Source organism: Verticillium dahliae, genomic scaffold (genome assembly GCF_000150675.1).
Source record: "Verticillium dahliae VdLs.17 supercont1.3 genomic scaffold, whole genome shotgun sequence".
Taxonomy (NCBI): Eukaryota; Fungi; Ascomycota; class Sordariomycetes; order Glomerellales; family Plectosphaerellaceae; genus Verticillium; species Verticillium dahliae.
The window spans coordinates 1147663-1158489 of record NW_009276940.1 but is presented as its reverse complement, the minus strand read 5'-3'; the positions used below and the strand labels follow the sequence as shown (position 1 = coordinate 1158489).

The 10827-nt window shown below is 56.5% G+C and overlaps 4 protein-coding genes across 4 annotated transcripts; 3 read left to right on the top strand and 1 right to left on the bottom strand.

The window, feature by feature from the left end:
• Positions 1-90: 90 nt before the first annotated feature.
• VDAG_01993 (uncharacterized protein) lies at positions 91-495 on the top strand (the record flags this gene model as incomplete). Its single annotated transcript, XM_009658022.1, has 1 exon — positions 91-495. A coding segment is annotated over one exon (405 nt), but the record flags the coding sequence as incomplete, so codon positions are not given.
• A 3506-nt stretch (positions 496-4001) lies between these two features.
• On the top strand, positions 4002-5806 carry VDAG_01992 (CFEM domain-containing protein; the record flags this gene model as incomplete). Its single annotated transcript, XM_009658021.1, has 4 exons — positions 4002-4115; positions 4193-4334; positions 4393-4571; positions 4847-5806. The coding sequence occupies 4 exons, from the start codon at positions 4002-4004 to the stop codon at positions 5804-5806; spliced, it is 1395 nt and encodes a 464-aa protein (XP_009656316.1).
• Positions 5807-6482: 676 nt separating this feature from the next.
• Positions 6483-7169, top strand: VDAG_01991 (uncharacterized protein; the record flags this gene model as incomplete). The annotated part of the gene is made up of 1 exon (XM_009658020.1): positions 6483-7169. The coding sequence occupies one exon, from the start codon at positions 6483-6485 to the stop codon at positions 7167-7169; it is 687 nt and encodes a 228-aa protein (XP_009656315.1).
• A 544-nt stretch (positions 7170-7713) lies between these two features.
• Positions 7714-9513, bottom strand: VDAG_01990 (uncharacterized protein; the record flags this gene model as incomplete). The annotated part of the gene is made up of 1 exon (XM_009658019.1): positions 7714-9513. One exon carries the CDS (start codon positions 9511-9513, stop codon positions 7714-7716), a length of 1800 nt encoding a protein of 599 aa, XP_009656314.1.
• Between the last annotated feature and the right edge of the window lie 1314 nt (positions 9514-10827).

Sequence of the window (10827 nt, the reverse complement as noted above, 5' to 3'; positions counted from 1 at the left end):
GGGCCTTCCTTCCTCGGCAACCGCCCCTGCCGCGGCGCCGTTCCGCGGGCACCACCGGCCGGCCACGCTTGTAACACGCACTTACGGCCCAGCCTCGCCCTCGCTGCAGTTCAACTGGGGCCACCGCCGCACCTCGGGCCGCTACGACGCCGCCCGCCAAACGTCTTCCAGTTCCTTCCTGGACCTCCCCTTCCCGCGTCCTTCGTGGCCCAACCGCGACCCCGCCCAACCGCGCCGCCGTCAACAAACTCGGCCCTCGTACCCCGGGCGCCTTCGCCGCCCGATGCCGCCCCGCGCCCGCCCGCATACCCCCGCCCAACCTCCCGCCTCGCTGGCGCCGGCGACCGGGGCGTGCTCGACCACGTCAGGGACATGTGGTGGCTGAGCGCTGCGGACGACACTCCCTACGACGGCAGCGGCACGCTGTACGATGCCGTCACGGAGCCCGTCTACCGACCGCAGGCTGGGGCGGAGGAGCGTCATGAGCAGAGGTAGCACGGGCGGCTGAAGAGCATAATACAAGCCAGCCGGTTGCGCATCGCTTCCGTGCGCTTTTCAATATGCTCTTTTCACCTCACGTTGTCTCGAGTCGTCTCTTGCGTCATGTTGAAATGCGTCTTGCTCGTCACAACACAGCCCGAAATACACCATCTACCGTCCGCCACGCAACACACCGCGAAGCTACAAAAATCATCAATAGCTCTCAGTAGCTGCTGGGCCGCGTCTGCCAGAGATCGCGCCCTCTACGTCACTCGCGCAGCCTGCCTGTTCGGTGCCCCAAACCCGGCTGTCCCTTTTGGCGGCGGCAGAAACGCGCCTGAACTCTATCGAGTCAAGGACCATCTCATCCCCCCTCCGCCCAAAAACCTTGTGAACCACAGACCCCTCATTCACCAAACCAAAGTAAATGCAAATAAAGGGCCCTAACCAAGTGCTGCCGAGAAATAGCCCTAGAAAACCATGTCCGTCAGCTGGCCTTCCTAAGTAGAAAACAGACTGTCGCAGTCTTTGGCTAGCGCTGCGATGCCGGACCCTGAGCTCCCAGGCCAAGGACCTCACTCGAGGTAGCGAACAGGCAGAACTGCGAGGCGCGACGCCAGGCCGGCACACGAAGAGGTGGCGCAAGGGACGAGACCATTAACCCTCGAATGGTCTGTATCGAGCGAGTCTGTTCCTCAGAGGCTACTTTACCCTTCTCTTGCTCTCCCTTCGCCCTCTTTTGAACCGGACCCTGCGTGGAGACGGAGACTTGGTTTTGCGAGGAGCGACATCCGCAGCGTCTTCCTGTAAGGGGCGTAAGGGCTCGCCCGCGATCTCTAGTCGCCAATCTTGAAGATAACACCATATACTACACTATCCGTGACCTGCTTGCTGTCCAATTTTCTGCAAACACCTGCCTCGGTCGGTGCATCATTTTCGCAACCTAAATGATCCTTGCGATGCACTGCATTTTCCATTCCTACTCATATCGTCTTGCCACTGACCGTACCGTTGACTCGGGCCCGTGGCTACAAGCTCCAAACTCTTAGCACCTGGCGCTAAGTACGCTGGTCTCGTCCGTGCCAGACACGCCGCGTCTGAAGAGCGTAAGAGCCACCCGTGCCCGCCACGGAGAATCCCAAGCAACGAAGTCTAGTGCGAGTTGCACAGCAAGTTTTCGTCTCGGTGACTGCGCCTGTTGCCTGGTCTCTGAGGCTTGTCTTGTTGTGCTGTTCACCGTGTTCGCTGCCGTAGAATCCGCGCCGGTTTTGCCTGTCGCTGTGCTTGTTTGTAAGATCAGACTGATTCTCGCCCCTTTGCGCCTCCGTGTAGCCCAATGCTCTGACACATCCTACTGTTCAAATCTGGGAAGCCGAAAAAGGCCCTTGCCACGCTACCGGAATGATGATACACCGTATCCCGCCCGGAAGCAAACAACTGAGTCGTGATATCAGTCATCATCGTCCACATGCACACCATCATCACCACCCATCAACTGCCGGGACGCCCGTCTCCCGCCTTCCTTTTCACAGCCGTGGTATCCGCCGCCGAACCTACGCCGGCCAAAGTCAGGTCTCACTTCGCACAAAGGGGCAGTGAATTTCCCTAGGGATACTAATTCGGCCACGCTGGCGCCGTCGATCTCTCTGGGGCCGTACTAAATCTGTAGGTCGGTTCTCCACGATTGCCGGTCGCGCTGCCTCCCGCTACAAGGGGCCGTATTCGCTGGCCGCTTGGCTCTCCCACCCCATGCCGCACCAGCCTTGCCTGCTTCTCCCCCTTCTTGTGGTACGCCGGAGCTTCACAATGCACAGTCCCGTTGGTCTGGCGGTTGGCGGGCGAGTTACCTCCCAACACGAGGTGCGGGCCACGCGGTGTACCCCATCGAATCGATGAAGGACAACGTCCTCCCTCGTACAACGTCTGCAGAGCATGAACATTGTCCATGTTTAATGCTCCCGTGGCCCCGGGCCAGCATATGGTTGCGCCCGGCGGGAACACAGTTTCGTGTGTCACAACCGCGCTCGCTGTGAACTCTACTCACGAAGGCCTGGTCACTGCGTGCGCTCGCCTGTGGGCAAATTTCATCGAGGCCAAAGCGTAGAGCATGGCTTAGCAAGTTATGGAAGAGGAGCTGACCGGCGCCAGGGTGCTTGACGAAACAGCAGGTCGCCGTCACTCGCGCTGCGCCAAGGGTCACGTTGTCGCCTTGCCAGCTGAGTGGATTTGCGCCGTGGACGGGAGCCTGTTGTTGGGCATGACTGGGAATCTGGAATCTATGCTGTCGCTCGGACTGGTCGCCAGATCAATGAATGAGCAGTCTGTTAATGTTCTTCTGCAAGGATCGGAGCTGTAAAGAGGGTGTTCCCGACACGCACGGATCTTCCAACCTGCGTGGCTTTCATCGCCCCAATCTCAACGGGGGATCGATCGTGTGGCGAGACTAGACCAACGAAGAGGCCAGTGCTGCATGGTCATGCTTGGCTGCACACAGGCACTCTGATCCCGTCCACCCGGCTTCAGGGATGGCGCACGTCAGGGAGAACAAAAGAAACGTTGAGAGAGTCTTGACGGGCAGATCACTGCAGCTTCAAGTGTTCTCGAAGCACTAAAGCGATGCAAGCAAGGGCGAGGCTTGCGAAGGACCACCCTCTTCATCGTGGCCATTCCCATGCCTCCAACCGGATAGGCAGCCCTTTCCTGCTGTGCTACTTCGAAAGCGTGAGCAAGGTTTCAGGCACCACCAGCAAGCCCGCTCCTCCGACCGGTGCGACGAGACATGCACTAAGCCGCCGCGACTTAATTTGGTCGTCGCCACTTTAGTCTTGGGCCACAGGGTCAACAAGGGAGCCGTCAGGTTGGACGAAGATGGCCAGAAAACGTAGTCTTCAGCATTTTGCCCATCATCCATCCCTGCCTGCGCACTAGTCAGTCTAAGCCATACGGCTTCCTTCGTTGTTCTGTTGCTATCGGTCGGAGACCATGCAGGCCACGCTACCGTCTCTTAGTTTTGACCGTCCCATAGCTGAGAGCTCCCGTGCCATCGTATGGTCGTCATCAGGGGTGTCCCACAAGGCCGTGTTGGTACAGTCGGGCTTCCCCCGCCGAATCGTGCTGGAACATGGAGTGTGTGGTGGAGAGTCGACAAGAGTCAGGTCAGAGCACTCACAGGCCCGCGCACTGGCGGAGAATGAACGGCTCGGTCCAGGCTTAATGGACGATGGAAACTCTTTGCTCCCTAGGGGCGTCCTGTCCTGCCCATACTGTTGAGTCTTGCACAGTTTGTGTCATGTTTCAACAGTAGACTGTGTAGTCCAAGTTTATATGGCGACGGACCGCTCGCTTCGTGGGCCTTTTGAGCCATTCACCCCAACTTCGTTCATCAGTTTCTGAAAGCAACCATGACGACCGACCAACACGCCTTTTACCACTTGTAATAGAGACTCGCGTATCAAAGGTTCTCGTTACCACAAGCCGTTGTGTACGCTCCTCGAGAGCTGCGGCTACCACCGATCGAAAGGATGAGGTTCGCACATCTCTCACCATTACTGCTACTGGCGGTGGCTCCGATGGTCGCCTGCCAAGCACAAGCCCCGGATCTTTTCAGTTTTGTTGACAGGATACCACAATGTGGCGTACGTTCAAGGCCCCTCTTCTCTCATCGTGACGATTTAGAATTCGACGAACTTTGACTGATACTGTCTGCTTTTAGCTGAGCTGCATCCTGGAGCAAGTGCCTTTATCGGCATGTGGCAGTCTCACGAACTCTACGTGCATCTGCACCGACGTTGATCTGCACAGGGCGACAGAAAAATGCGTGACGGAGAGGTGTACAAATGCCTTGGAAGGCATAGGTGTGTTCCGACTATGGAGGCCGTCAGGAGATGAATCGACCGACTGACTGAACTAAAGAGGTCGCAAGGGTGGAAGCAGAGGCGTGTCAGCGCCCAGTTCGCTCACGCAAGTCGGATCTTTTGGTACCGCTCATTATCGAGGTTCCTGCGTGGTTTTCCGTCTGGCTGCGACTCTACTCGCGCTACAGCATCGTCCACCGATTCGAGGCAGACGACTGGATCATGCTGGTCTGCGTTGTATGTCAGCGCGAATTCTGGCCGGAGAATTGACGGACTGACATTGCATAGATCATGAACACGCCCTTTCTCATCTTGGGACAGCACAGTGTGTAGTTTCGGAGTGTTTGTTGAGGCAAAAAGCTGACGGTTGCATTCTAGTTGGCATATCATGCTTTGGCGTTGACATATGGACTGTTGATGCCGACGACTTGACGCAGTGTCTCAAAGTAGGTTCTCTTCTCTTGCATGGTCCTCCGGTGGCCGAAAAGAGCGCGACTACTAAATGATGTCAGCTCTTCTACATCGACGAAAGCTTCTACGTCATTTGCTTGTCACTCGCCAAGTTATCGATCCTCTGCTTCTTCCTGCGCATTTTCCCGAACCGGGTATTTCGGATCATTACGTACTCGGTTATGATCTTTATCGGCATGTCGACGACAGTCTTTGTGTTCCTGCAGATCTTCCAGTGCTCTCCCATCGAGTACAACTGGCTAGGGTGGAAGGGAACGTTCGGCTCGTTCCGCTGCCTCAACGTCAATACGCTCGTATACACGGCAGCAGGCTTCAGTATCGCACAGGACGTCATCATCCTTGTGCTGCCTCTTCCGCTGCTCTTTGGCCTCAACATGTCGTGGCGCTCCAAAGTGGGCATCGTGGTCATGTTCAGCCTAGGGGTCTTCATCCTCATTACCTCCTGCATTCGCCTGCAGTACATTGTGCATTTTGCGCGGTCCACGAACCCAACCTGGGATTACACAGATACACTGATTTGGACGGGTCTCGAGGTCTCTGTGTCGCTGCTTGTGACGTCGTTGCCGGCCATACGCATGCTCGTGAACCGCGTCGTTCCGGATGTGCTCGGCACCCTCACGAGCAAGTACGGATTCTCATTCGGCAGTAAGAAGCAGGCGTCTGGCGACTCGACAGATCTGCGTTCTGGAAAATACAGCGATGCAACGTACAGAAACTCGGTTTCGGGTCTATCAGGTCGCCCGGCAGTCCCCGAGTCCCGTTTCAAGCTTTTCAGGGTGGGCGGCAAGGGGCAGATGAATGAAAGCGAACTTGAGCTGGGTGACAAGCTGAAGGGGGACGTCCAGACCGAGATTGGCGCAACTCCGTCCTCGTGGAGGGACGCCGGGGCTGACCAGGACCGACACAGTTCGATGGAGTCGGGGATTCATGTGCACACAACGACGACGGTGGATTCGGAATCAGGTTATGTTCCACAGGAACGAAGGCCTTCTCAAATGTGATAAAGTCGGCGTACAGTCGACATGGCATTCAGTGGTAATCATGCCGTTGGCAAGAGCATGGTTTGGCGTTTGGTGCTGAAGAGCGGCGGGTCTTGGGTTTTCATTTGTATGGCTGGGCGCCGACAGGAATGATTCGCTTCTTGAGATACCACCTGACATTAGATATCGCTGGCGAGACTGTAGAAATGATGCATCTCATGGTGTAGGTATTCCTTCGTGTGGTGCCGCTGCCATGTGCATATCTTCAGCGGGAATCGCGATGGACAGTGTTTGACGAGCAAGCGGATGATGGCCTTGCTGGGCAAAAGCTTTTGAACCCAAGGTACCTACCTAAGGTATATATGGTCGATGTAGGGTTGTTCCAACAAGGTTTCGTTTGCTCGGTGACGAGGTTGCTTTGGGGTCAAGGTCCGAGGCACCACAGCAGTACAGAAAGGCCGAGGCACCCGAAGCAGGAGCACGACAAGGCAAGTGGCAGGGGCCATCACAGGGGCCGCCACAGGGGGAAGGAGGTCCCTGGCGTGATTACCTAACACACGCTGCACTGCATCGTATCACGACATCGACACACTTTTGATGGAAACTCCGACCGAGCCTCAATTTCTACATGAATCATACATCGCCAACAGCTTCACCCGCCGCCAAGTGTCCCCTTGAAGTCCCGCCACGAATAGTCATGTCTGCCCCAGATCTGAACCCCGATGAGGTGGCACGCAACCGCATCACCTCACACATGAACCGCGCCCACTCGCGCGAGCTCTCGCACTACCTCCGCCACTACGCCAACCTATCCTCGCGCGCCGCCTCCACGCCCTGGCTCAAGGACATCTCCCTCGAAGCCATGATCATCGCCGCCGGCGGGCTCGGCGGCCGCGAGTTCGTCATCCCCTTCTCGCCGCCGCTCGCGTCCCTCGCCGATGCCCGCAGCCGCGTCATCGCCATGGACGCCGACGCCCGCAAGGCCCTCGGCATCCGCGACGTCTACATCACGGCCTATGAGCCCCCGCGCGGCTTCGACATTGTCGTCTTCGCCGCCGTCGCCGTCTACTTCCTCAGCTACGCCACCCTCGCCTTCGTCATGCCCGGCACCCCCTTCTGGAGCGTCCTCCAGGCCGTCTTTCCCGGCGGGCCGCGCTCCTACCGCTGGCTCGTCAAGGCCATCTTCTGGCCCGTCGTCGGCATCCACCTCGGTGAGGTGTGGTGGATGCACCGCTCGAGACTCGTGCCCCACGGTGTCGATCCCGGGAGCCTGCTCTGGTGGCAGTGGGTCGGCACGACCTTCTTCGAGGGCGTGTGTGCCTTTATGCGCCTCGACAGTGTCCTCGCCGAGAAGCGGAAGGAAAAGGCCGCGGCGAGTCACTAAAGGGGGACGCGGCGTGTACTCAAACGCAGCAGTATGAATTCTTTTCACATCTCGTGTCATGATACTACACGCGGTATAGCACGACCCAGAAAATAAAACATTCTACGTCGCAGCCAGGCATCCGTTCCTCTTTTCGCCCAACAGGCAGGAGGCATATTTCACATCACAAGACACATTCAATGCATATAAGATGGGAGTTTGGCGAATCCTTTCCATATTGTCTCATCTAGTCATACTGCTCATGAATCATCCATTCGTTCAGTCATTCAATCATCCCGGTCATTCGTCGGGTACGCTCAACGCCGACCCTGGGGGTATGCAATCCGCCTCCCTACTCACTGCTCAAGTGAGGTCCAAATGCTCGCCATCGTACTGTAACAGAGAGCCGAAGAATGCAGTTCTCGCTCGCTCGCCTTGCTTTCTCAAAGACAGAATACACGGAGGACAAGTGTCAACTCCCAAGCAAGCCCACCAAACGCCTCGCTCTATCACAAAAAGAAAATGTCATTTCTCTTCCTGCCACCCCATCAAGCTTGGGGGCCTCTTAGGCAGTGGCTGCATTGTTGGCAATGTTGCCAAGGTGCTTCTTGAAGGGGAGCGGAGAGAGAGTGATCGCACGAGATTTGCTGTTCCTCGTAGGCGAGGGGATATTAAGGAGATTCGCGACATGCGTCGGCAACCAGTCAATGCTGCTTGGGTCGGCCGCATACCCAATGCAGTCTACCAGAGCCGTAACAAAGCGGCTGACCTTGTCTACAAGGTCATGACAAGCCTTGCGCTCCTCAACGAGCTTTTCGCAACGCGAGGGACGCTCGACATGGGAGCGAGAACCACCCACGATGCTGAAACAGTCAGGCCTGAAGTTGATACCATACATGGCTAGGCCGAGGGCCTCAATTTCCATGTCTGTAATGGGAACCCAGCTCTCAACATTGTTCGTCGGCATGCGTGCTTGGATGGCCTGCGCGAGAGCCAGGCGGCGCGCCACGAGTTCGGGCGCCTCATTCGCGCTTTGGGGCACAATAGCAGCGAGCGTCTTCCACAGCTTCTCAATGACGCTGCGGCCCTCGTCGTAGATGCGCTGATGGTTGCGCTGCACAGTATTGTTCGTGCGTCCGTCTGAGGGCTTGGCCGCGTTGGGGTCAAACTTGTTGCACGGCATGCCTGCTGTGTGGCAACGGACGCACGAGTAGGTGTTCTCTTGGCGGTGGCAGGCCTTTCTAGACTTCCTGCACATCTCGCACGACTGGCTGCCAATCTTAGTTCTTCGCTTTTTGGCAGGCTGCTCGGTCCCAGGGCTCGTGCTTTCGCTGAGCGTTGCCGGTGACGTAGCCACCGGGGTTCGCTCGGGCACGCTCTCACTTACCATGGCGGGTAGGCTGGGGAGGCTGCTCAAGAAGGCCAGAGAGCGTGGGCTAGGAGCCCGCACGGCCGCGCCGGCAGTGGCGGTACCAGTGTCAGGTTCACCGCCCGACTCGCCAAAGAAGGCCTCGAGCTCGTCGTCGCCAAACAGGTTCTCAAAGTCACCCTCACCAAAGAGACCCCCAAACTCGCCCTCACCAAAGAGACCCCCAGACTCGCCCTCACCAAAGAGACCCCCAAACTCGCCCTCACCGAAGAGGCTCTCAAGCCCGGCCACGGGGTCGACGTCTTGGCCTGGATCTTGGCCCGTGGTTTCAACCACCGGACCAGCAGCTGCCACCGGACCAGCAACCACCGCAGAAGCGACCGGACTGTCAATTAGCCCTTCAGGGAGCCCAGCTGGAATCGACTGGCTTTGCCTATTGTTTTCAATGCGAGCCTGCAACCTGCGCCGGTTGGGTCTGCTGCGGCTCGTCTTGTTCGCCCGCTGAAATTCTTGACGCTGTGTCTGCACCGCTGCGTTGTATTCGGCCCTGCGCTGCTGGTAAGAATAGTCTTGGGCTTGGTAGTTCGTGGGGCCAAGGGGGGATGAAAGACCCTGTGCAGGGACATGCAAGAAGCTTGGCTGAGGTGCCATATTGCCCTGGGGTATCATCATGTTGCCTTGAGGCACCATGTTACCCTGGGACATGGTGGTGTCTTGAAGCACCATGTTGCCCTGTGGTGCCACGTTGTTATAGGACATGGCCATGCTGCCTTGGGGCATGGTTGGCCTTGAGCTATAGGCTTGAGATGGCGTAGAGGCAAATGCCGCATTGAGATGCGGGTTCATGCTCAGTGGGTTCATGTTGCCCACTGGCGTGTAAGTGTTGGGATTGAATCCCTCGGGCGTTGTGTTCCACTCTGCTGGAAGACCAAGGCCAGTCAACTGCGCATTGGCGTCGGCCTGGCCATTGGCCTCCCAGAACTGATTGCTGTTCATCTTATAGAGTCTAGTGTCTTGTTATTAGTATGGAGAGCCAATTAGGTATGAAATGACTCTTTACCTTGGAGTTGATGTCTTGGGATGGATGTCTTGGGATGAATATCTTGGGATGAATGTCTTTGACTTGAAGCGACTGTGTATGTAATATGATAGGCACTGGCTTCTCGCGGGAGAGCTACCGGGGGTGGTATGTAGAATGTGTGTCAAGAAGAAGAAGAAGCTCGAGGGCTTGTTATGTTTGAAGGCTTCGTAAAACGGAGTATCTGCCTTGTTCGATGCTTGATGTGTACTGCCAGAAGACTGGATCGTGACTGACTGTAGCTGACAATGTGATCAATGTGTACATGTAGAAGGGATGGAAATATTCATGGGAGTGCCGGGGGACACCCAGGCGGCCGCCCTTTAAATATCATGAGCAGAGCCATAAAGGTTGAGTATCAAGTTGGGATTCCATAAAGTGAAAAAGCCATATCGGATGAAGCTCTGATTGTTCTGGTCCCATGCCATTGCTGATGGGACAGATGGGACAGATGGCGGTCCAGCCACGTCCATGGGAAAAAGTCATTCTGGCGCATGCAGCACCCAAATGGTAGCTGGGTAGAGTTACTGAGGAGACATGGCGCAGGCAGCTGTTTACGGACTTGTAGTATGGACACAAGACTTTCCAATGGCCATGGGGGGAAAGAGCTATCGTCATGGCCCGGGCTACCTACCCGCAGAGGTCGGGGTGGGACTCGTCGAGAAGCCTTCTCCAACCAAGAAAAACCAAAAGAGAAAGAGAGAAAATCAGCAGAAAAGATTAAATAACATTTGCAGACCTTGGCCCATGGCAGCTGGCTCTATCTCCGACTATGGGGTAATGGGGCCATGAAGGATGCTGGGTCATCACTGAAGAGGCATTCGCCGGCAGGGCCAGGCGCTTTCAGGCGGGCAAAGGAAGGCGCTGGGGTGACCATTGAAGCCAGAACGACCTTCGTGACGGAATCTGGACTCCCACAGGATTGTCCAGAAAGCCATACCATTGAATGGCCTGCAATAACTGAACTGCACGTACGTTGATGGCATCCGCCAAGAACACAGGACGCCTCCAGCAACCATAGGGCTGAAGGCCCCTCTCGTAGGGCTGAAAGCATGTTCTGTCGGGCACTGAGCACCCCCCAATTGGCTGTGGTGGACGTCAGTGGATACACTGTGCTTTGGGTTCTCCCTCACACACTGCTCCCCTCGTTCTTTGTTCTTATTTTTTGTAAGTCTTTTTTGTTCCTCTATGGGGGAATTCTATTCCAGCGGCTTTTTTATTACCATCTTGTC